At 44.2% G+C, this 25,900-nt stretch overlaps 2 protein-coding genes across 2 annotated transcripts in view; both read right to left on the bottom strand.

Moving 5' to 3' along the window:
- The window catches only part of LOC122394305 (dynein axonemal heavy chain 5-like), an 87,912-nt gene that overhangs the window by 15,456 nt on the left and 46,556 nt on the right, over window positions 1-25,900 (bottom strand). The window contains exons 53-58 of the mRNA XM_043391081.1: window positions 25,536-25,801; window positions 24,996-25,185; window positions 24,474-24,608; window positions 24,063-24,218; window positions 22,240-22,396; window positions 21,864-21,994 (exon numbers count right to left, since the gene is read on the bottom strand). Coding sequence (XP_043247016.1) covers window positions 21,864-21,994; window positions 22,240-22,396; window positions 24,063-24,218; window positions 24,474-24,608; window positions 24,996-25,185; window positions 25,536-25,801 — 1,035 coding nt within the window. The remainder of the gene's footprint in view (window positions 1-21,863; window positions 21,995-22,239; window positions 22,397-24,062; window positions 24,219-24,473; window positions 24,609-24,995; window positions 25,186-25,535; window positions 25,802-25,900) is intronic.
- Window positions 16,619-18,789, bottom strand: LOC122394316 (retinol dehydrogenase 12-like). The gene has a single exon (XM_043391103.1). It carries the CDS (start codon window positions 18,604-18,606, stop codon window positions 17,716-17,718), a length of 891 nt encoding a protein of 296 aa, XP_043247038.1. The 5' UTR covers window positions 18,607-18,789; the 3' UTR covers window positions 16,619-17,715.

Raw genomic sequence — 25,900 nt, 5'->3', positions numbered from 1 at the left:
TCGAGTTCCCTAATATATACCTTATTGAAAATATTTGACCTTAAAGGTCAAATCACGGATATTCGACCTTAAAGGTCACATCACGGATTGAAATTTTGAGTCCCCCGATTTTTTCTACACCGAACGTCCGATCCGATTTCTGATGGTCGCATTCGATAGCTAGGGTCAGAATCTCGAATTCCTTAATATGTATCTTATTAAAAATATTTGACCTTAAAGGTCAAATCACGGATTGAAATTTTGAGTTCCCCTATTTTTTCTACACCGATCGTCCGATCCAATTTCTGATGGTCGCATTCGATAGCTAGGGTCAGAATCTCGAGTTCCCTAATATATTCCTTATTAAAAATATTTGACCTTAAAGGTCAAATCACGGATTGAAATTTTGAGTCCCCCTATTTTTTCTACACCGATCGTCTGATCCAATTTCTGATGGTCGCATTCGATAGCGAGGGTCAGAATCTCGAGTTCCCTAATATATACCTTATTAAAAATATTTGACCTTAAAGGTCAAATCACGGATTGAAATTTTGAGTCCCCTATTTTTTCTACACCGATCGTCCAATCCAATTTCTGATGGTCGCATTCGATAGCTAGGGTAAGAATCTCGAGTTCCCTAATATATACCTTATTAAAAATATTTGACCTTAAAGGTCAAATCACGGATTGAAATTTTGAGTCCCTCTATTTTTTCTTTCCCGATCGTCCGATCCGATTTCTGATGGCCGCATTCGATAGCTAGGGTCAGAATCTCGAGTTCCCTAATATATACCTTATTAAAAATATTTGACCTTAAAGGTCAAATCACGGATTGAAATTTTGAGTCCCCCAATTTTTTCAACACCGATCGTCCGATCCGATTTCTGAAGGTCGGATTCGATAGCTAGGGTCAGAATCTCGAATTCCTTCATATGTACTTTATTAAAAATATTTGACCTTAAAGGTCAAATCACGGATTGAAATTTTGAAACCCCCTATTTTTTCTACACCGATCGTCCGATCCAATTTCTGATGGTCGCATTCGATAGCTAGGGTCAGAATCTCGAGTTCCCTAATATATTCCTTATTAAAAATATTTGACCTTAAAGGTCAAATCACGGATTGAAATTTTGAGTCCCCCTAATTTTTCTACACCGATCGTCTGATCCAATTTCTGATGGTCGCATTCGATAGTTAGGGTCAGAATCTCGAGTTCCCTAATATATACCTTATTAAAAATATTTGACCTTAAAGGTCAAATCACGGATATTCGACCTGAAAGGTCACATCACGGATTGAAATTTTGAGTCCCCCGATTTTTTCTACCCCGATCGTCTGATCCAATTTCTGATGGTCGCATTCGATAGCTAGGGTCAAAATCTCGAGTTTCCTAATATATACCTTATTAAAAATATTTGACCTTAAAGGTCAAATCACGGATTGAAATTTTGAGTCCCCCTATTTTTTCTGCACCGATTGTCCGATCCAATTTCTGATGGTCGCATTCGATAGCTAGGGTCAGAATCTCGAGTTCCCTAATATATACCCTATTAAAAATATTTGACCTTAAAGGTCAAATCACGGATTGAATTTTTGAGTCCCCCAATTTTTTCAACACCGATCGTCCGATCCGATTTCTGATGGTCGCATTCGATAGCTAGGGTCAGAATCTCGAGTTCCATAATATATACCTTATTAAAAATATTTGACCTTAAAGGTCAAATCACGGATTGAAATTTTGAGTCCCCCTATTTTTTCTACACCGATCGTCTGATCCAATTTCTGATGGCCGCATTCGATAGCTAGGGTCAGAATCTCGAGTTCCCTAGTATATACCTTATTAAAAATATTTGACCTTAAAGGTCAAATCACGGATTGAAATTTTGAGTCCCCCAATTTTTTTCAACACCGATCGTCCGATCCGATTTCTGAAGGTCGCATTCGATAGCTAGGGTCAGAATCTCGATTTCCTTAATATGTACCTTATTAAAATATTTGACCTTAAAGGTCAAATCACGGATTGAAATTTTGAGTCCCCTATTTTTTTTACACCGATCGTCCAATCCAATTTCTGATGGTCGTATTCGATAGCGAGGGTCAGAATCTCGAGTTCCCTAGTATATACCTTATTAAAAATATTTGGCCTTAAAGGTAAAAAAACGGATTGAAATTTTGAGTCCCCCTATTTTTTCTACACCGATCGTCCAATCCAATTTCTGATGGTCGCATTCGATAGCTAGGGTAAGAATCTCGAGTTTCCTAATATATACCTTATTAAAAATATTTGACCTTAAAGGTCAAATCACGGATTGAAATTTTAAGTCCCCCTATTTTTTCTACACCGATCGTCCGATCCAATTTCTGATGGTCGCATTCGATAGCTAGGGTCAGAATCTCGAGTTCCATAATATATACCTTATTAAAAATATTTGACCTTAAAGGTCAAATCACGGATATTCGACCTTAAAGGTCACATCACGGATTGAAATTTTGAGTCCCCCGATTTTTTCTACACCGATCGTCCGATCCAATTTCTGAAGGTCGCATTCGAAAGCTAGGGTCAGAATCTCGAATTCCCTAATATATACTTTATTAAAAATATTTGACCTTCAAGGTCAAATCACGGATTGAAATTTTGAGTCCCCCTATTTTTTCTACACCGATCGTCTGATCCAATTTCTGATGGCCGCATTCGATAGCTAGGGTCAGAATCTCGAGTTCCCTAATATATACCTTATTAAAAATATTTGACCTTAAAGGTCAAATCACGGATTGAAATTTTGAGTCCCCCTATTTTTCCTACACCGATCCTCCGATCCAATTTCTGATGGTCGCATTCGATAGTTAGGGTCAGAATCTCGAGTTCCCTAATATAGACCTTATTAAAAATATTTGACCTTAAAGGTCAAATCACGGATTGAAATTTTGAGTCCCCCTATTTTTTCTACACCGATCGTCCAATCCAATTTGTGATGGTCGTATTCGATAGCGAGGGTCAGAATCTCGAGTTCCCTAATATATACCTTATTAAAAAATATTTGACCTTAAAGGTCAAAAAACGGATTGAAATTTTGAGTCCCCCTATTTTTTCTACACCGATCGTCTAATCCAATTTCTGATGGTCGCATTCGATAGCTAGGGTAAGAATCTCGAGTTCCCTAATATATACCTTATTAAAAATATTTGACCTTAAAGGTCAAATCACGGATTGAAATTTTAAGTCCCCCTATTTTTTCTACACCGATCGTCCGATCCAATTTCTGATGGTCGCATTCGATAGCTAGGGTCAGAATCTCGAGTTCCCTTATATATACCTTATTGAAAATATTTGACCTTAAAGGTCAAATCACGGATATTCGACCTTAAAGGTCACATCACGGATTGAAATTTTGAGTCCCCCGATTTTTTCTACACCGATCGTCCGATCCGATTTCTGATGGTCGCATTCGATAGCTAGGGTCAGAATCTCGAATTCCTTAATATGTATCTTATTAAAAATATTTGACCTTAAAGGTCAAATCACGGATTGAAATTTTGAGTCCCCCTATTTTTTCTACACCGATCGTCCGATCCAATTTCTGATGGTCGCATTCGATAGCTAGGGTCAGAATCTCGAGTTCCCTAATATATTCCTTATTAAAAATATTTGACCTTAAAGGTCAAATCACGGATTGAAATTTTGAGTCCCCCTATTTTTTCTACACCGATCGTCTGATCCAATTTCTGATGGTCGCATTCGATAGCGAGGGTCAGAATCTCGAGTTCCCTAATATATACCTTATTAAAAATATTTGACCTTAAAGGTCAAATCACGGATTGAAATTTTGAGTCCCCTATTTTTTCTACACCGATCGTCTGATCCAATTTCTGATGGCCGCATTCGATAGCTAGGGTCAGAATCTCGAGTTCCCTAATATATACCTTATTAAAAATATTTGACCTTAAAGGTCAAATCACGGATTGAAATTTTGAGTCCCCAATTTTTTCAACACCGATCGTCCGATCCGATTTCTGAAGGTCGCATTCGATAGCTAGGGTCAGAATCTCGAATTCCTTAATATGTACTTTATTAAAAATATTTGACCTTAAAGGTCAAATCACGGATTGAAATTTTGAGTCCCCCTATTTTTTCTACACCGATCGTCCGATCCAATTTCTGATGGTCGCATTCGATAGCTAGGGTCAGAATCTCGAGTTCCCTAATATATTCCTTATTAAAAATATTTGACCTTAACCCGCGCCCTGGTGGGGGGGGGGGCTATTTTTTGCCCCCCCTCCAGACTTTTCGATATATCTCCAGAACCACTGCGCCGATCGTCACCAAACTTTCAGTACCCTCCCGGACATCAATTTTACACATTGTGACCAAAAATTTTTCCAAAGGCTATGATAGGTTGGCCGGAAATGACGTCAGAGTGACGTCATGTTCTGCCGTTTTCGACCCAAAAAAGGGCTTCGCGGGAAGAGCTGTCAGGCCTATAGCTTTGCAAATACAGAAAAATGATACAGACATAAAAGCTGTAGAATAGACAGGGCTACAAAACTGCTATCTCGGATTTTTGAAATTTTTGGATTTTGACCCCCAAAAATCAAAAAATAGGTTTTTTGAATATAATAGCCAAAAAATCCAAAAAGTTTTTTGAATTTCGAAAAAACCGGAATATATGTGATAGTCCTTACCGCCTTCTATCTACATACCAAATTTGAGATCGATACCTCTTTTTTGGCCAAGTTATAGCGAAAAAACTGTTCAAAATTGATGACGTCAAATTTTCAAACTCAATTTTCAGCAATTCTAGACCTCGTAGCGCAAAACAAAGACCACTATTAGACTCCCCGTGACGAGCTGCATCGAATCAATACCCATTTTATGCAAAAATATCAACTTTGAAATTTGACCTTTTTTGACCTGACCTTGACCTGACCTCCACCAGAAAGTGACCTAAACCGTACCTGATGGTCTTATAACCAACACCATTGAGTTGGAAATGAAAAACTGGCCATAAAACATGCATCGCATAACCTTAGTAAAGTTGGGTTCATGTGGTGACCCTTGGTGACCTTTGGTGACCTGACCTGTGACCTGACCTGGTATGACCAGTGACCTCTAACAGCAACATATCTACTAGGCAACTGACGCCCTATCGCTGATTCCCGACAAAATGCGTTTTCCTCGGTGTTATAGCGCATTCCCTAGAAGACCCGTGAACGGTGAAACATTTCATCTTTGACCTGACCTGTGACGTCATCAGTGACCCCGAGGTCAATAAAATTTGGTTTCCCTCGACAAATTTGACAGGCCTTTCGAACGCCGTTTGAATTTTTCGCATCCGTCCAGTAGTTTCGGAGATACGAGGGGGGGCAAAAAATAGCCCCCCCACCAGGTCGCGTTATAAACAGACCCCACCAGGGCGCGGGTTAAAGGTCAAATCACGGATTGAAATTTTGAGTCCCCCTAATTTTTCTACACCGATCGTCTGATCGAATTTCTGATGGTCGCATTCGATAGTTAGGGTCAGGATCTCGAGTTCCCTAATATATACCTTATTAAAAATATTTGACCTTAAAGGTCAAATCACGGATATTCGACCTGAAAGGTCACATCACGGATTGAAATTTTGAGTCCCCCTATTTTTTCTGCACCGATTGTCCGATCCAATTTCTGATGGTCGCATTCGATAGCTAGGGTCAGAATCTCGAGTTCCCTAATATATACCTTATTAAAAATATTTGACCTTAAAGGTCAAATCACGGATTGAATTTTTGAGTCCCCCAATTTTTTCAACACCGATCGTCCGATCCGATTTCTGATGGTCGCATTCGATAGCTAGGGTCAGAATCTCGAGTTCCATAATATATACCTTATTAAAAATATTTGACCTTAAAGGTCAAATCACGGATTGAAATTTTGAGTCCCCCTATTTTTTCTACACCGATCGTCTGATCCAATTTCTGATGGCCGCATTCGATAGCTAGGGTCAGAATCTCGAGTTCCCTAGTATATACCTTATTAAAAATATTTGACCTTAAAGGTCAAATCACGGATTGAAATTTTGAGTCCCCCAATTTTTTTCAACACCGATCGTCCGATCCGATTTCTGAAGGTCGCATTCGATAGCTAGGGTCAGAATCTCGAATTCCTTAATATGTACCTTATTAAAAATATTTGACCTTAAAGGTCAAATCACGGATTGAAATTTTGAGTCCCCCTATTTATTCTACACCGATCGTCCAATCCAATTTCTGATGGTCGTATTCGATAGCGAGGGTCAGAATCTCGAGTTCCCTAATATATACCTTATTAAAAATATTTGGCCTTAAAGGTAAAAAAACGGATTGAAATTTTGAGTCCCCCTATTTTTTCTACACCGATCGTCCAATCCAATTTCTGATGGTCGCATTCGATAGCTAGGGTAAGAATCTCGAGTTCCCTAATATATACCTTATTAAAAATATTTGACCTTAAAGGTCAAATCACGGATTGAAATTTTAAGTCCCCCTATTTTTTCTACACCGATCGTCCGATCCAATTTCTGATGGTCGCATTCGATAGCTAGGGTCAGAATCTCGAGTTCCATAATATATACCTTATTAAAAATATTTGACCTTAAAGGTCAAATCACGGATATTCGACCTTAAAGGTCACATCACGGATTGAAATTTTGAGTCCCCCGATTTTTTCTACACCGATCGTCCGATCCAATTTCTGAAGGTCGCATTCGAAAGCTAGGGTCAGAATCTCGAATTCCCTAATATATACCTTATTAAAAATATTTGACCTTCAAGGTCAAATCACGGATTGAAATTTTGAGTCCCCCTATTTTTTCTACACCGATCGTCTGATCCAATTTCTGATGGCCGCATTCGATAGCTAGGGTCAGAATCTCGAGTTCCCTAATATATACCTTATTAAAAATATTTGACCTTAAAGGTCAAATCACGGATTGAAATTTTGAGTCCCCCTATTTTTCCTACACCGATCGTCCGATTCAATTTCTGATGGTCGCATTCGATAGTTAGGGTCAGAATCTCGAGTTCCCTAATATATACCTTATTAAAAATATTTGACCTTAAAGGTCAAATCACGGATTGAAATTTTGAGTCCCCCTATTTTTTCAACACCGATCGTTCAATCCAATTTCTGATGGTCGTATTCGATAGCGAGGGTCAGAATCTCGAGTTCCCTAATATATACCTTATTAAAAATATTTGACCTTAAAGGTCAAAAAACGGATTGAAATTTTGAGTCCCCCTATTTTTTCTACACCGATCGCCTAATCCAATTTCTGATGGTCGCATTCGATAGCTAGGGTAAGAATCTCGAGTTCCCTAATATATACCTTATTAAAAATATTTGACCTTAAAGGTCAAATCACGGATTGAAATTTTAAGTCCCCCTATTTTTTCTACACCGATCGTCCGATCCAATTTCTGATGGTCGCATTCGATAGCTAGGGTCAGAATCTCGAGTTCCCTAATATATACCTTATTGAAAATATTTGACCTTAAAGGTCAAATCACGGATATTCGACCTTAAAGGTCACATCACGGATTGAAATTTTGAGTCCCCCGATTTTTTCAACACCGATCGTCCGATCCGATTTCTGATGGTCGCATTCGATAGCTAGGGTCAGAATCTCGAGTTCCATAATATATACCTTATTAAAAATATTTGACCTTAAAGGTCAAATCACGGATTGAAATTTTGAGTCCCCCTATTTTTTCTACATCGATCGTCTGATCCAATTTCTGATGGTCGCATTCGATAGTTAGGGTCAGGATCTCGAGTTCCCTAATATATACCTTATTAAAAATATTTGACCTTAAAGGTCAAATCACGGATATTCGACCTGAAAGGTCACATCACGGATTGAAATTTTGAGTCCCCCGATTTTTTCTACCCCGATCGTCTGATCCAATTTCTGATGGTCGCATTCGATAGCTAGGGTCAAAATCTCGAGTTTCCTAATATATACCTTATTAAAAATATTTGACCTTAAAGTTCAAATCACGGATTGAAATTTTGAGTCCCCCTATTTTTTCTGCACCGATTGTCCGATCCAATTTCTGATGGTCGCATTCGATAGCTAGGGTCAGAATCTCGAGTTCCCTAATATATACCTTATTAAAAATATTTGACCTTAAAGGTCAAATCACGGATTGAATTTTTGAGTCCCCCAATTTTTTCAACACCGATCGTCCGATCCGATTTCTGATGGTCGCATTCGATAGCTAGGGTCAGAATCTCGAGTTTCCTAATAAATACCTTATTAAAAATATTTGACCTTAAAGGTCAAATCACGGATTGAAATTTTGAGTCCCCCTATTTTTTCTACACCGATCGTCTGATCCAATTTCTGATGGCCGCATTCGATAGCTAGGGTCAGAATCTCGAGTTCCCTAATATATACCTTATTAAAAATATTTGACCTTAAAGGTCAAATCACGGATTGAATTTTTGAGTCCCCCAATTTTTTCAACACCGATCGTCCGATCCGATTTCTGATGGTCGCATTCGATAGTTAGGGTCAGAATCTCGAGTTCCATAATATATACCTTATTAAAAATATTTGACCTTAAAGGTCAAATCACGGATTGAAATTTTGAGTCCCCCTATTTTTTCTACACCGATCGTCTGATCCAATTTCTGATGGCCGCATTTGATAGCTAGGGTCAGAATCTCGAGTTCCCTAATATATACCTTATTAAAAATATTTGACCTTAAAGGTCAAATCACGGATTGAAATTTTGAGTCCCCCAATTTTTTCAACACCGATCGTCCGATCCGATTTCTGAAGGTCGCATTCGATAGCTAGGGTCAGAATCTCGAATTCCTTAATATGTACCTTATTAAAAATATTTGACCTTAAAGGTCAAATCACGGATTGAAATTTTGAGTCCCCCTATTTTTTCTACACCGATCGACCGATCCAATTTCTGATGGTCGCATTCGATAGCTAGGGTCAGAATCTCGAGTTCCCTTATATATTCCTTATTAAAAATATTTGACCTTAAAGGTCAAATCACGGATTGAAATTTTGAGTCCCCCTAATTTTTCTACACCGATCGTCTGATGCAATTTCTGATGGTCGCATTCGATAGATTCTTACCCTAGCTATCGAATGCGACCATCAGAATTTGGATCGGACGATCGGTGTAGAAAAAATAGGGGGACTCAAAATTTCAATCCGTGATTTGACCTTTAAGGTCAAATATTTTTAATAAGGTATATATTAGGGAACTCGAGATTCTGACCCTAGCAATCGAATGCGACCATCAGAAATTGGATTGGACGATCGGTGTAGAAAACATAGGGGGACTCAAAATTTCAATCCGTGATTTGACCTTTAAGGTCAAATATTTTTAATAAGGTATATATTAGGGAACTCGAGATTCTTACCCTAGCTATCGAATGCGACCATCAGAAATTGGATTGGACGATCGGTGTAGAAAAAATAGGGGGACTCAAAATCTCAATCCGTGATTTGACCTTTAAGGTCAAATATTTTTAATAAGGTACATATTAAGGAATTCGAGATTCTGACCCTAGGTATCGAATGCGACCATCAGAAATTGGATTGGACGATCGGTGTAGAAAAAATAGGGGGACTCAAAATTTCAATCCGTGATTTGACCTTTAAGGTCAAATATTTTTAATAAGGTATATACTAAGGAATTCGAGATTCTGACCCTAGCTATCGAATGCAACCTTCAGAAATCGGATCGGACGATCGGTGTAGAAAAAATCGGGGGACTCAAAATTTCAATCCGTGATGTGACCTTTCAGGTCGAATATCCGTGATTTGACCTTTAAGGTCAAATATTTTTAATAAGGTATATTTTAGGGAACTCGAGATTCTTACCCTAGCTATCGAATGCGACCATCAGAAATTCGATTGGACGATCGGTGTAGAAAAAATAGGGGGACTCAAAATTTCAATCCGTGATTTAACCTTTAAGGTCAAATATTTTTAATAAGGTATATATAAAGGAACTCGAGATTCTGACCCAAAGTATCGAATGCAACCATCAGAAATTGGATCAGACGATCGGTGTAGAAAAAATAGGGGGACTCAAAATTTCAATCCGTGATATGACCTTTAAGGTCAAATATTTTTAATAAGGTATATATTAGGGAACTCGAGATTCTGACCCTAACTATCGAATGCGACCATCAGAAATTGGATCGGACGATCGGTGTAGAAAAAATAGGGGGACTCAAAATTTCAAGTCAAATATTTTTAATAAGGTATATATTAGGGAACTCGAGATTTTGACCCTAGCTATCGAATGCGACCATCAGAAATCGGATCGGTCGATCGGTGTTGAAAAAATTGGGGGACTCAAAAATTCAATCCGTGATTTGACCTTCAAGGTCAAATATTTTTAATAAGGTTATAAGAAGGAACTCGAGATTCTGACCCTAGCTATCGAATGCGACCTTCAGAAATTGGATCGGACGATCAGTGTAGAAAAAAATCGGGGGACTCAAAATTTCAATCCGTGATGTGACCTTTAAGGTCGAATATCCGTGATTTGACCTTTAAGGTCAAATATTTTTAATAAGGTATATATTATGGAACTCGAGATTCTGACCCTAGCTATCGAATGCGACCATCAGAAATCGGATCGGACGATCGGTGTTGAAAAAATTGGGGGACTCAAAAACTCAATCCGTGATTTGACCTTTAAGGTCAAATATTTTTAATAAGATATATATTAGGGAACTCGAGATTCTGACCCTAGCTATCGAATGCGACCATCAGAAATTGGATCGGACAATCGGTGCAGAAAAAATAGGGGGACTCAAAATTTCAATCCGTGATTTGACCTTTAAGGTCAAATATTTTTAATAAGGTATATATTAAGAAACTCGAGATTTTGACCCTAGCTATCGAATGCGACCATCAGAAATTGGATCAGACGATCGGGGTAGAAAAAATCGGGGGACTCAAAATTTCAATCCGTGATGTGACCTTTCAGGTCGAATATCCGTGATTTGACCTTTAAGGTCAAATATTTTTAATAAGGTATATATTAGGGAACTCGAGATTCTGACCCTAACTATCGAATGCGACCATCAGAAATTGGATCAGACGATCGGTGTAGAAAAATTAGGGGGACTCAAAATTTCAATCCGTGATTTGACCTTTAAGGTCAAATATTTTTAATAAGGAATATATTAGGGAACTCGAGATTCTGACCCTAGCTATCGAATGCGACCATCAGAAATTGGATCGGACGATCGGTGTAAAAAAATAGGGGGACTCAAAATTTCAATCCGTGATTTGACCTTTAAGGTCAAATATTTTTAATAAGGTACATATTAAGGAATTCGAGATTCTGACCCTAGCTATCGAATGCGACCTTCAGAAATCGGATCAGACGATCGGTGTTGAAAAAATTGGGGGACTCAAAATTTCAATCCGTGATTTGACCTTTAAGGTCAAATATTTTTAATAAGGTATATATTAGGGAACTCGAGATTCTGACCCTAGCTATCGAATGCGGCCATCAGAAATTGGATCAGACGATCGGTGTAGGAAAAATCGGGGGACTCAAAATTTCAATCCGTGATTTGACCTTTAAGGTCAAATATTTTTAATAAGGTATATATAAGGGAACTCGAGATTCTTACCCTAGCTATCGAATGCGACCATCAGAAATTGGATTGGACGATCGGTGTAGAAAAAATAGGGGACTCAAAATTTCAATCCGTGATTTGACCTTTAAGGTCAAATATTTTTAATAAGGTATATATTAGGGAACTCGAGATTCTGACCCTCGCTATCGAATGCGACCATCAGAAATTGGATCAGACGATCGGTGTAGAAAAAATAGGGGCCTCAAAATTTCAATCCGTGATTTGACCTTTAAGGTCAAATATTTTTAATAAGGAATATACTAGGGAACTCGAGATTCTGACCCTAGCTATCGAATGCGACCATCAGAAATTGGATCGGACGATCGGTGTAAAAAAAATAGGGGGACTCAAAATTTCAATCCGTGATTTGACCTTTAAGGTCAAATATTTTTAATAAGATACATAGTAAGGAATTCGAGATTCTGACCCTAGCTATCGAATGCGACCATCAGAAATCGGATCGGACGATCGGTGTAGAAAAAATCGGGGGACTCAAAATTTCAATCCGTGATGTGACCTTTAAGGTCGAATATCCGTGATTTGACCTTTAAGGTCAAATATTTTTAATAAGGTATATATTAGGGAACTCGAAATTTTGACCCTAGCTAGCGAATGCGACCATCAGAAATTGGATCGGACGATCGGTGTAGAAAAAATAGGGGGATCTAAAATTTCAATCCGATCCGATCCGACCTTTAAGGTCAAATATTTTTAATAAGGTATATATTAGGGAACTCGAGATTCTTACCCTAGCTATCGAATGCGACCATCAGAAATTGGATTGGACGATCGGTGTAGAAAAAATAGGGGGACTCAAAATTTCAATCCGTGATTTGACCTTTAAGGTCAAATATTTTTAATAAGGTATATATAAGGGAACTCGAGATTCTGACCCTTGCTATCGAGTACGACCATCAGAAATTGGATTGGACGATCGGTGTAGAAAAAATAGGGGGACTCAAAATTTCAATCCGTGATTTGACCTTTAAGGTCAAATATTTTTAATAAGGTATATATTAGGGAACTCGAGATTCTGACCCTAACTATCGAATGCGTCCATCAGAAATTGGATCGGACGATCGGTGTAGAAAAAATAGGGGGACTCAAAATTTCAATCCGTGATTTGACCTTTAAGGTCAAATATTTTTAATAAGGTATATATTAGGGAACTCGAGATTTTGACCCTAGCTATCGAATGCGACCATCAGAAATCGGATCGGACGATCGGTGTTGAAAAAATTGGGGACTCAAAAATTCAATCCGTGATTTGACCTTTAAGGTCAAATATTTTTAATAAGGTATATATGAAGGAACTCGAGATTCTGACCCTAGCTATCGAATGCGACCTTCAGAAATTGGATCGGACGATCGGTGTAGAAAAAATCGGGGGACTCAAAATTTCAATCCGTGATGTGACCTTTAAGGTCGAATATCCGTGATTTGACCTTTAAGGTCAAATATTTTTAATAAGGTATATATTATGGAACTCGAGATTCTGACCCTAGCTATCGAATGCGACCATCAGAAATTGGATCGGACGATCGGTGTAGAAAAAATAGGGGGACTTAAAATTTCAATCCGTGATTTGACCTTTAAGGTCAAATATTTTTAATAAGGTATATATTAGGGAACTCGAGATTCTTACCCTAGCTATCGAATGCGACCATCAGAAATTGGATTGGACGATCGGTGTAGAAAAAATAGGGGGACTCAAAATTTCAATCCGTTTTTTTACCTTTAAGGTCAAATATTTTTAATAAGGTATATATTAGGGAACTCGAGATTCTGACCCTCGCTATCGAATACGACCATCAGAAATTGGATTGGACGATCGGTGTAGAAAAAATAGGGGGACTCAAAATTTCAATCCGTGATTTGACCTTTAAGGTCAAATATTTTTAATAAGGTATATATTAGGGAACTCGAGATTCTGACCCTAACTATCGAATGCGACCATCAGAAATTGGATCGGACGATCGGTGTAGAAAAAATAGGGGGACTCAAAATTTCAATCCGTGATTTGACCTTTAAGGTCAAATATTTTTAATAAGGTATATATTAGGGAACTCGAGATTCTGACCCTAGCTATCGAATGCGGCCATCAGAAATTGGATTAGACGATCGGTGTAGAAAAAATAGGGGGACTCAAAATTTCAATCCGTGATTTGACCTTGAAGGTCAAATATTTTCAATAAGGTATATATTAGGGAATTCGAGATTCTGACCCTAGCTTTCGAATGCGACCTTCAGAAATCGGATCGGACGATCGGTGTAGGAAAAATCGGGGTCTCAATTTCAATTCGTGATTTGACCTTGAAGATGACCTTGAATTTTGAAATGAATACGATATTCGGAATCAGCGTCCCAAACTGCATCAGATAGGTTGGGTTTAGTTGAAATTCGGACTCGACGCTGAATCCGTCGCGGAATACGACGCTAACTTCACGGACGTGACCAGCAGAGGGATTGACCCAATCGTGGAGCGATTCTCCGACGTTCAAAGACGTGTGTTCCATAGAAATGGACGGCGGCTCGTCTTTTGCAGAAACAACACTGATGCGTTTGGACGCGAACAAAATAAAACTGCCTCCAAACCACAAAAAAGCAAGCAAACAATAAAGGTAACTAAAATGATTATCACTGTGACAGCGCCTATATAAACAAGAAGAAGTGTCATCAACCCATACAGTGACTAGTCTCATGTAGCTAGCATAAAACATAGTCAGTATGCTGTCGCACGCAATAAAATAACGTCCAACTACGCTAATAAAATTCACAACAGTCAATTGTGCCACGAATGCTTTTATTGTTAAAAACATCGCAATCTGTTCTGTCCCACAAATCGTACCTAATCATCAGTTCATATCACGCCTAACAAGATAGGCGACAGCTCACGATGACTTGCCTCAAGAACAGATAAGCCCAGCGAGGGCCATCTAAGCTGTCCGAGGGTCACCACGCGCACACCTGACCTGACCGGCGTGACCGCCCTAATTGTGCCGTCACAGCGTGACAACGCCTAACGGCCACCCCTGGCACGCCATGCGCGTACACACCGGATAGTTGATAGCATCCGTGTGCCTACACCGGCGCTCCGCCACGCGCGACCAGCTCGCATGACTAGGCAGAACGGTCGAACACAGCGGAAATGTGGCGTGACGCACCGACGAACTGTGCACGCGCTCAGGTGACCGGGGACGGGTGTGTGTCGTACAGAAAGTTCTCGACTGGCCATTGGTGAGAGTAGTTTAGGAGATGAATAGGTACTGAGTGCTAGTCTAGACTGGGAGTCCATGTCAGCGCTGATGTATGCTCTGTTGGACACAGCTCATTGGTGTTGGGCGTGCTGGGGCGCCGGGGCCGGCACTCAGTCTCATCACGTGGATAGGGCGTGCGCACTGACCCAGCACTGACCAATGGCCATGCAGCTTGGGATGCTGAGCTGACGCGGCTGAACAGGCTGCAGTTGAGGGCGCGGGATGCGCTGAAGTCAGCCGTAGTCAGCAGGCCGCCGGCCTTGGAGGCTCGCACATCAGGCGTTGGTAGGCGGAGGAACCGAGTTGCGCGGTGGTATGCAGCGCTCCGAAATAATAGCCGGTCAGTACTATCAACACGCACCCAGCGGATGATGGGAGCAAATTACTTACACATGATGGCGCGCCCACGAGCTCAATAGCCAGGGTCGGAATCGACAGTCACCGTGAATCGACAGGATAGCCGACACAGTTTTTGTAGTTCGAGCTAGGAAAAGAACCATCTATTTCAGCAACTGGTGCGATAGGCACGCAGCGTCGACAGAATATATGCGGACTTTTTACATCTGTCATAGCGACTATACTTTGGTGCGTCAGCTGGATATGTGACAATGGTGACTGGTAAAGCGACAAACTAATAGTTTAGCGGACTGTAGCCTTTTACAGACTGCAGGCAGAAGTAGGTACGAAGCATGGCTGTTTTTCAATTCTTAATAACAGCAGATGTGGATGTGTGAAACTACTCAGAATCAGGTCTATTATAGCCAGTGTTATAGCCTCCCATAGCCATTGTTACAGCCATTATCACCTAGCAGGAATAGGATCTTCGTTCGGTCACCTTAAAGGGACCCTCCCACCTTCAAAAAAGTTAATGAATTGGCATGAAAGTGATGTCGCTCGGTTCAGAAAGAGCAAAAACGAATATCTACCAAATTTCATCGAAAAATATTCACCGGTTTTCAAGATATTAGACTTTTACTTTTGTTTACTTTTTGGGATCTCCGCTGTTCCTAGCGACTTTATTTGAAAGTGCGGCATTTGTTGCGCGCAAAGCAGCATATACCACCGCGTGGTACAAAACGTTTTAGTCAAACATTTAACGGACGTTCGAAAGCCTGATGACGTCATCAGATTCCCGTAATGGTTAAGAGATAGGGACCACGCTGGTCCCACCCTGCAAGTAAAGGGAAGGAATTTCTTGAACACCATAAAGCTGCGGGGGTTGCGACCAAGATAAATGGTGGTTTCTGAGCCTGGCCGCAAACTTGGCTATCTCAACTCAAAACTAATGTTAAGGTGGTAGGGTCCCTTTAACCGAACGAAGATCGCTCGCCTACCATGGTTTCCTCCTCCCGACGGAACGATCATCGTCCTCTCCGAGGACGATGATCGTTCCGTCGGGAGGACCGAGGACCGAGGCCGAGTGTTCGGTGCCGCCATTATTACGCTGCTCTCGAGATCAATGTGTGTCGTTTGCACACGCCGCGGTCAGTCCGGCATCCGGTCAGCCTCCGGCGTCAGTGCACGGTTGGCATGGCAACGGCACACGGTCAGTCGATACAGCAGCGTGACACATCCCCTCCCCTTCCCAGAGGGCATTACGGCCTGTCGAGCACGCGAAGTGGCCCCCTAAACCGGCGGTTTATCGGTGTTACTGGTCCCTACACGAGACACGAAAAGCCGTGAAAATTCCCCACAGGCCAGATCATAATGCGCCATAGAAAACAGTAATCTTTATTCGTAACACCACATAGCATGCAGCGACATTAGGAAAATAGTCTGTTTTGTTTCCACCATATACAGTGCAGCTTTCAAGATGTCATTAACAGAACAATCGACGGTTTGGAGAGGAAATGACTCACCTATCAGCGGAAGAATAACATCAAACACACTTAACACTTCCGGCATAAAATTTAAGAAACTTTAAGAACATTCTAATTGGTCAGAGTGAAATCAGTCTAGGTCATGGGTCAAACATTCCGTTCCAGTATCAGAAGTGTCATAGAGCACATTGGCTAAATAATTTGATTTGATCTTATCACATCACACACATTATTAACGATTATACAAATCATCATTACAATCCGCCTTGATCAACGATATCATCTCCAAGATTCATACAGATATATCGTCATGTCTAGACCATCTCCAGGCTTCCACACTCATAAGTCATAGGAAACAGAGAGCACGGAAGGCAGTTCAGATCTGGCGTAGGAGAGTAGCCATTTGATCCACAATTCGGAGACAATTGAGCGCATCAACTGTGACCCTGTCCAGCGAAACTCCAACTCCCGACCCGGCTACCGTCAAAGCGGTGTATACCTACTTATGTCATACAAACACGAACATCCAGCTATCGATAATACACATGAATGGTCAGTAAGGATTTCATCGTAGTAAGATACAAAGTAACACAACAGGCATTAATTCTTAGCCGCAGCCTCAAATCTCTCTATCTTCTCCCGCCTCCCTTATAGAACATCTAAGGGCAGCATTAGGATCTATAACCCCTCTTGGAGTCGAAGTAGGAGGCTCTTTCTTCCCTTCAGCAGCGGCTGAGAGAATCCCTAACCGACACATCTCCCCTAAAGTTGACTTTCTTCCCGTCAGCAGCCAGCAGCTGAAGGCAAAGCTGCCTCGTCACTCCTCCTCCAGAATCGGTGCTCATCAGCGCAGTTTCTCTCCTCTCTCTGCACTCTATCAGCTCAGCTGAGACATCACTAATCCATCAGTCGCTCCATGGACTCCTAGCTCCCCCCAGTCTCACTGCACCTCTGGCAGCGGGTCGGCGGCAGCCTGTTCCGTCTGGTCCTGGCCGTGCCGCCCGCTCAGCTGCCGTCAGCGGCTGCTCAGGCCCACCAGCTCCTCGCTCAGCTGCCACAGACGCTTGGCGTCTTCGAGGCGTCGTGCGCGGCTCGACGGCGTCTTCTCGCGACAGTCGGCGTAGTAGCGGCCCGTCTTGTCGGCCAGACTGGGCTCCAGCGCGCAGTAGAGCGTCGTCTGCGCACCCTGCACGGGGGACTTGGAGACCACGGCGCGGGCGGGCGTCGCCAGCACCTTCTGCCAGGCCGGCATATGCCGGTCCAGCTCTGTACGCACCCAGCCCGGGTGCACGGCGTACGTGGTCACCCCGGTGCCCTCCAGACGGCGGCCCAGCTCGCTGGCAAACAGCACGTTCGCCAGCTTGCTCTGGCCGTACGCCTTCCACGGCGAATAGCCGGTCTTCAGCTGCAGGTCGTCAAAGTTCATCTTGCCCGACTCATGAGCCAAGGAGCTGAGCACGATGATCCGCGAGGGCGCCGCCGCCTTCACCTTATCCAGCAGTAACTCCGTCAACAGGAAGTGGCCCAAGTGGTTGGTCCCGAGCTGGCTCTCGAAGCCGTCCTGAGTTTCAGAGCGCGGGCACGCCATTTTACCGGCGTTCAGGATCAGCAGGTCAATCTTCTCCACAGCTCCGTTCACGGCCTCTGCGAAACTGCGGACCGAGGCGAGCGACTCGAGGTCCAGCTGGAACACCTCGATCTTTCCGCCTGTCTCTCCGGCGGCCGACTCGATCTCAGAGCGCGCTGCCTCGCCCTTGGAGACGGTCCTCACGCCCATGATGACGTGCGCGCCGCGCACGTACAGGTCACGGACCGTCTCCTTACCGATGCCGGTGTTGGCACCGGTGATGACGACCGTCTTCCCCGTCAGCTTGATGTCCGAGCGATACATGGGCTTCCACGGCATGGTGGCTGTCTGTCACTGATTACCGTTCGGCAGCAGTCAATTCTAACAGTCGTCCCGTTTCAGACACAGCCCTGGTTACGGATACCAGTACCACCACTGCCCCAATACACACGAGCGTTACCCTCACCGCGACCACACCTTCTCCGTCGGCACGCGGACACCGATCTGGCAGGTGGTCGTGGAGCCACGCCGCGCGCCGACCGGCCGGACAGGCCGGACGCATGCGTTGCGGACAGGGGCGGCGCAAGCCAGCCCCGTGTGGGGTAAAGATAAGATAATAGAACGATCGATAACGATACACGATGACAGTCTCTGTCGTCGTTAAAAAGACCATCTAAAGAAAAATTAAGACACGCTTCACCAGTGACGTGAGACAGCAACGGACGAAGGACGCCAGTTTTACCGCGCCTGCTATCGCCCCTGGCATTGCATCACCGTCACCGTCTGGGAGGAAACGCCGCCGGTGCGTACTGCCCGGAGCGAGCTGTGGTGACTCTGCAAGGTCGAAGCCGGAGCGCCATTCGCACATGGGGGGGGGGGGGGATGGTGGCCACTCCAAGACGGGAAGAGCTACATGTCAGCGCGGAAGTGAGGCAATTGCGAAACGAGGAGTCATCATGAATGTCAATAAAAATTTATGACGACACACCATCATAGGCAGTTAGTGGCTGAGTTCATCGTGTCCTGTCGGGTCAGATTATTATCCCGGTCGTATAGCATCGATTGAATGCGGACTTCAAATACCCTGTGAATGATGCAAATTGCGATACTGGAGTGGCATTCGCATAGTGTGTAGTGGATTGAAATATCTTTAAAAGTCAGCAATTTGAGCTGTAATCTCATATCGTTCATGAGCATCACGTGACCAGTCAATCATTCATATCAGAACGTTTAACATGTTCTGTTGCGAAATGTTCTGCCCCTCAAATATAACACAGTCAGCATACGTGGAGATAGCGCAGACTGCGCCGCCAAGCCGGTTAAACTCATAGGAGTCCACTGAGCCTATCCGGTTCGGCCGGCCCGTGCTGGGGCCGAGAAGAACGGTAAAGGTAACCGCCTCTCGGCTCTGGGAACATGGGGAAAGACAAACCGCCGACCGCAAAGAGAATTAAGGGTTCGAACGGAGTGATCACAAGAAGATATAGTAGTTGACAGACCGTGCAGGGCCGGTATGAGTTTGCAAGTTGCAACTGAAGTAAACAGCAATCAATTTTAACTCCCAGTAGCGGACAGGGAAAGGACACATTAGAATGACAGGCACACATCTGCCCAACATTATAAGCTTCAGTCACAAAATGTTCCATCCCATCAAGGTCCCCGCACTCCTGACACCAAACACCTTCCGGTGATAAATGAATGGCCGGTCGATTGCGCCAGTTCCGTTAGCTTCGTTAGCAGTCGTGACAACTTGTCACCAAACAGGCGTCACAGACCAGTGGGATTGTGACCGGACGATTAGTGTGCACCGTTCCCAACAGCCGGCGGACTGCCGCGCCGCTCAGGCTCGACCGGGTGGTAGGTGTGTTGAGGAAACCCGGCATGTTGACATGATGACATGACTTCCGAACTGTCGAGAATTTTTGAAATTGCCAACGCTGTGCTGTATACCACGCATACGAGTACCACGCTAAACTGCTTTTTTGGGGTGAAGGCAGAGTGAAAATACACTTCGGGCCATCAGCTACAACACCAGCAGTTCGTTTTCAAACGTCAGACACATTCCAGTAGGGATAGACCCAAGATAGACCTGCATCGCATGTCGGTAACAGCGTCAAACAATCCTACGCTATCCCATAGCGAGCCAACGAGTAGCGATACCGCTGCGGATTTCCGCCAGTTACCCACAAACCGGACTCGCGAGAGGCCGCACAAATCTGCGGGGGGGGGAGGCGTCTTACAGAGCGTCAGATACACGATACTGAGCCGGACACAACACGCGCAACTAAAAGGATATGTGGACAATAGGCAATGGGTATAAATGACATCGTAACGAGCATACATGACGGAAGAAACTGACTGTTATCTAGGCCCTGTTACACAACACGCCTCTACGCGACCCTTCCGGGTAGCGGCGTGCCGTGAAAAATGCCATTATGGTTTAAAAGTGATAATGCCAATAGACTAAAAATTACCAAGCGGAGTGTCAACTGCCATGTTCTCTAGCCAGTCGGTCAACCAGCCCGAATCGATTAACCATTACCATGCATGAGATCACCATCCATGCCATAACTATGCATGGAAAATCATGCGCTAAACCTGACGAAACAAACATAACATCCGTCGTATTTCCGTGTCACCTTGTAATTTGTCATAATTACCGATGATTTATAGGACAGTATACGTTATATAACTCGCCACTTACTAACGATCCCTCACACACGACTAGAACTGCAAGTATCATCGACCAGCCATGATGCGAGCCCTCGCGTTTCTCCTGCCTGCCACTGTGCTAATCTTGGAGTGCGTGGCTCCGTCGCCTAGGTCACCGCCGGCTCAGCGGCGGGACTCTGACGTAAGCAGAGAGGTAATTGTGCGCCAGCGGAGATGTAACAACAAGTGTCGTCATATTGCTTTATCATAACGTTTATTTTGGATGTAGGTATAACATAGTCGGAGAAAAGTAGCAGTGTAGCTATTCGCTACCAGCTGGAACAGCCAAGTGGCTTCGCTCATAAAGAGCAGATGATCACTATGATGCAAATAAGTTAGTAAATAACCAAATCGCCTGCTCTCTGAGATGAGGCGTAAGACAACTGGAAAAGCGAACCATCTGTGAGTTACGCAGAGGTTGTCGAGGCATTTAGGCACAGCTTGTGGAATCTGAGAGTTGCCACAGTTGGTATGCAAACACGCAAACACGTCCGGGGTCATTTCAAACTTCGGGCCCGGTGGCCGTGTCCGATAAGACGACCGTGGCGCCAGATCTAGCCTTTATCGAAAAAAAGCGCCTCTCTTACATGATTGAGTAGTTATGCTTGCGTAAATCCTCAGCTGGCCACCCATCTAGAACGTTAATATCCGCACTTGACTTTGTTTTACCCACGCGATCTGTGACATTTGACATGTGACCTCTCACATCTGTGAGTTTGTCCAACCCTTGACCTGCAGTTGTGACCCCTGTAATCCGGTCCGGTCTGTGAACGATCTAATCCGTTTGACCAGTTTCCCCCCGCACGTTCCGTCTCAGTTGACCTGCTGTGACCTCTGTGAGCGGACGTGACGTCTGTGACCAGACCAGAGCAGCCGTGACCCACCTGAGTGGACGTCAGCCGGTACAGCAGGTCGTCCTCCAGCGCCTTGGTCTTGCGCTTGTTCTCCATGACTGCCTCAATGAGCGCCACGCGGTCCGACTCGAGCTCCACCTTCTCAGTCCGGATCACCCGACCTGGCGAATAGGGGCGGACGGAACGGTCAGCGGCGCACACTGGGATAACCGCAGACCAAAACCGCAGAACGGACAATCGAGAAATTCCCGAAGACGGCAATGACATCTGGGTTACATTGGCCCAGCTCATGCGGGGTATATTCAAGAGAACCATCCTATTTTTACTTTTAGTCCCATTCCCCAATCTCCCCCATTCCCAGAGTTCCCCACCCCCGCCCTCTCCCACCTCCGTCCCGCTCCTTTACCGAGCAGCTGGTCCTCCAGTCCCAGCACAGTGACGGTGAAGTCGATGATGGCCGTCTTGGCGGCCACCTCCGGGCTGTACGCCGGGTTCGCCAGCTTCGTCGTGATGTACAGCGTGAAGCCCGGCATGACGTCACACTCCTTGTCGCCAACCAGCACCTGGATACAGCGCCAGTGACGTCATACGTGACACGACCAATCAATGATCGGGGAGTGTGCACTGGTCGTTTGCGGGTTATAATGTCTCGTTTCACCAGTGAGCTTGATAAGCTGACAGGAAGCGCACAACCTCATTTGAGGTAATTATCACTCGTCTGTTAATGATAATTAGACGCCGCTAAAACAATGTAATTTGCACGGTGTAACAGCGAACATATTCATACACAGTGCGTTTCGCTTGAGTTATGACGCTTTCATCGATAATTATTCAGTACATGAGCAATTGACATAAAAGTGATTGAAAGTTTGGAGGAATGATGGCTTCTAGGATAAGGGTTCCAATAAAGAAGGTGCGTTTCAAGGTCTCGACTTCAACTTCTCATAAACAAACAATTTTAAAAAGACTGATCGCGAAAGAACGTGTAAAACGCGCAGCCGAATCCAAACATAAACTATTCCTGTAACGTAAAAAAATGGATGGCCTGCAGTACCAATGCTGGATGATGATATATGCTTCCAATGATGACATACTTGTGATTATATTTTCACATTGGTAACTGGGTTCGGCTATCAGTACTTACATCCAATACCCACATGGCTAGGTAAAGACCAGTAAGTTTATGAAGACGGAATCGATGTGTTGGTGTGGAGATGGATGAAGGTCATGCGGAGTGCATTTATCTGTACATTCATGAATTTTTATTTATGCCGAAAAAAACACACGGTAGAAAGATTCAGTGACAAGTCCAATTGAGCTTCATAAAGTAAGAGAGCAAATATTTTGCAAACGATCAATATAAGAACGCAAATTCATTCCGTATATGCAAATGCATTCGATCAAAGCCCGTCAATTCTGCGAAGCCTTATACAAATGCTAGACATCTTGCATCAGCTTAAATATATCACGATCTCTCTGCGATTTTTTCAATGTGAAGGTTAGAAAGTGATTAAGTATGCCATAACTGTTAGTAAAGTGAGCATTTCCTGAAAAGTCTCTTCTTTACAAACGTCATATCTACCGTTGGTTAAAGTGACTACCCACTAGAAAGATACGACAAATTATCGTCAAATATCAAATCAGTGAGAAATACTTACACGGTGAATAAAGAGCACAAATAAAACAACGTGAGAGCGAGCAAAACCGTGAGATGCCGATACGGACAAACCTGGACGTGGCCACCAGCCATTCTCATGTCTACCGTTCCCGTCACATTGGCGCTCTGGAAGCAGGTCTCTCAAGTTACAGACCGACAGGCATGCGTTATCTTGATAGAAGCGTCCTAGTTTCCCTAAACAAAACAACAACGCCGGCTCAAAAGGGTTTAATTCCAGCCAGGTTAGAAACTGATGAATAGGGCTGCACTAGTGACTCAAGTGTTAGTTCATATTTTGTAACATGCTTCACTTCAGTTAGACTAGCTACTCTCCATCTGTTTAAAGATAGGCATGTGGTCAGCTGGGTCGCCTAGGTAACAGTCAGCTAACAAATATTTAATATTGTTCCCAACGTATCGACCTACGAGGGTCTATGCAACTAAGCACGACGCACGCTCCGGGTCTAAACGTGACGGACACTTATGTGTGATGCCCACTTAATATGTAGCCACCGGAAAACATCACTACAACTACCTCTCACACTACCTCAGTCACACTGCCACTCCATTACCTTGAGGGTGGAGCCGGACTTGATGAAGTTCTTCTCCAGCAGGTTGTCGAGCACGGGGTCGAGCTCCTCTCCTACATCCTCAATCAGTAGCGGCCGGCCCAGTGACAGGCTGTCCTCCAGATGAGCACGGAAGTACTTGTGGTTGAGGGACGTGATCTGTGACGAAAGGAAGAGGGGTGAGTGAGGGAGAGTTTGGAAGGAGAGTGTGAGGGGAGTGTACGGGGAAGCGAGGTCTGAGTATCGCGGTAGGACGGGATATGCTGAATATTCTTATCGATTACAGTGCAGAGCTAACGGAAGGCCAGCAATGCCCCTCTCTCTCTCTCTCTCTCTCTCTCTCTCTCTCTCTCTCTCTCTCTCTCTCTCTCTCTCTCTCTCTCTCTCTCTCTCTCCCTCCCTCCCGCCCCATACCTGCAGTTCGTTGGTGGCCTCCCTGTTTTTGATCCAGGCCTTGCCCTGTCCCTGCGGGTCGATCATCAGTGGGTAGCAGCTGGCCTGGGTGGCCACAATGCCGTTCTGAATGGACAACTCGTCACTGGGCAGACCCTGAAACATACGAGACGTTAGTGACCGCGTGACCGCTGACGGAACACAGGATATGGAAGGAAGGGGAACAACTAGGTCAAACTTGCGAAACACGAAAAGTCGAGATTTTTTAGAGTCGACGCTTCAGGCAATACTTGCCCGAAACGGGTCGGCATTAGACATTAGTCGTAGCCAGTCAATGCTGATGGATACCAGTTGTCGAGACTTACCTCCTGTTACCACGTTCCGACTCAGAGACTAAAATATCCCCGGCTCGGCACAACTGACAGACGTTTAGGAAAGCCGCCACGTCGCGGCACAAACTACTAAAATCGCCTTTCCTTGGCTCAGTTACACTCGTTATAGACCCCTCCCATCTCGACAAGAAACACCCCGCTTCCGACTGACCTGCAGGCTCCACTCTGCCACCGTAGCGTTATCACACAGCATGGAGATGATGTTGAGGTTTTCTGTCAGCGGTATGGCGCGCGACTGCAGAATTTGGCGCCAGCTGGCCTGCAGCGAGCAGCGAAACTCCTGGTTGAACGGGCCGGCGTACGAGAGGAACGCGACGGCCATCAGAGCGTCACCCACCAGCCTGGGGGAGCAGGCAAGAGATGAGGCGCGAAGGATGCAATTAAAGTTGGTAACGACGCAGCAGAACATGGGACTACAAAATCGGCCGTCAGTTTTGCTGTCAATCATATGTTGTCAATAAATTCCAATTTGTTACTTTATGTTGGCAGATTTCGAAGGCTAAATGTCGTTACGAGTGGCGCCAATGTCATTAGCCATGATACCACCACATATCTCTTCACTTTATCCAGGTCGAATACGATCTATCGTAAACGCGACATCGCAGCTACAAAACCATCACCAGTCCCACTATAGCTATCCCACCAAACCCTCACAGTCATGACCCCGGCCTAGAATATCTCCGCCGCTCACCGTCCGAGCTGCTCCTTGAAGGCTCGGCTCTGCTGGGTCCAGCGCACCTTCTCCCCGCCCAGACCATTAATCAGCTGACTGGCAGCGTGCATCTTCCTTCTGCACGCGTCGGCCGCCTGCGTGAGGCGCGTCTTTTCAGCCATGGCGCGGTCGTACTGCGCCTTGACGCTGGCCAGCTGAGCCTCCTTGTCAGTCAGCTCGGCCTCGGCGGCACTGAGCTCGTCCTGGGCCGAGGAGAGACGCGCGCCCTGCAGCGCCAGGTTCGCCTGTGAAGAGCGGACGGGAGGTGGTGGTTAGACACCGGCTCTGACTCTCAGTCTCCCTCCACCTCCTTGTTTTTCTCTCTACATATATCTCACCCCTAT

Source organism: Amphibalanus amphitrite, unplaced genomic scaffold (genome assembly GCF_019059575.1).
Source record: "Amphibalanus amphitrite isolate SeventyFive unplaced genomic scaffold, NRLGWU_Aamphi_draft 000584F_arrow, whole genome shotgun sequence".
In the NCBI taxonomy this organism is placed as follows: domain Eukaryota; kingdom Metazoa; phylum Arthropoda; class Thecostraca; order Balanomorpha; family Balanidae; genus Amphibalanus; species Amphibalanus amphitrite.
This window is presented reverse-complemented; position numbering and strand designations above follow the sequence as displayed.

What these genes read in the sequence shown, in the direction of transcription:
- LOC122394316 (XM_043391103.1), bottom strand. Translation starts at nt 18,606, where the DNA reads ATGCCGTGGAAGCCCATGTATCGCTCGGACATCAAGCTGACGGGGAAG.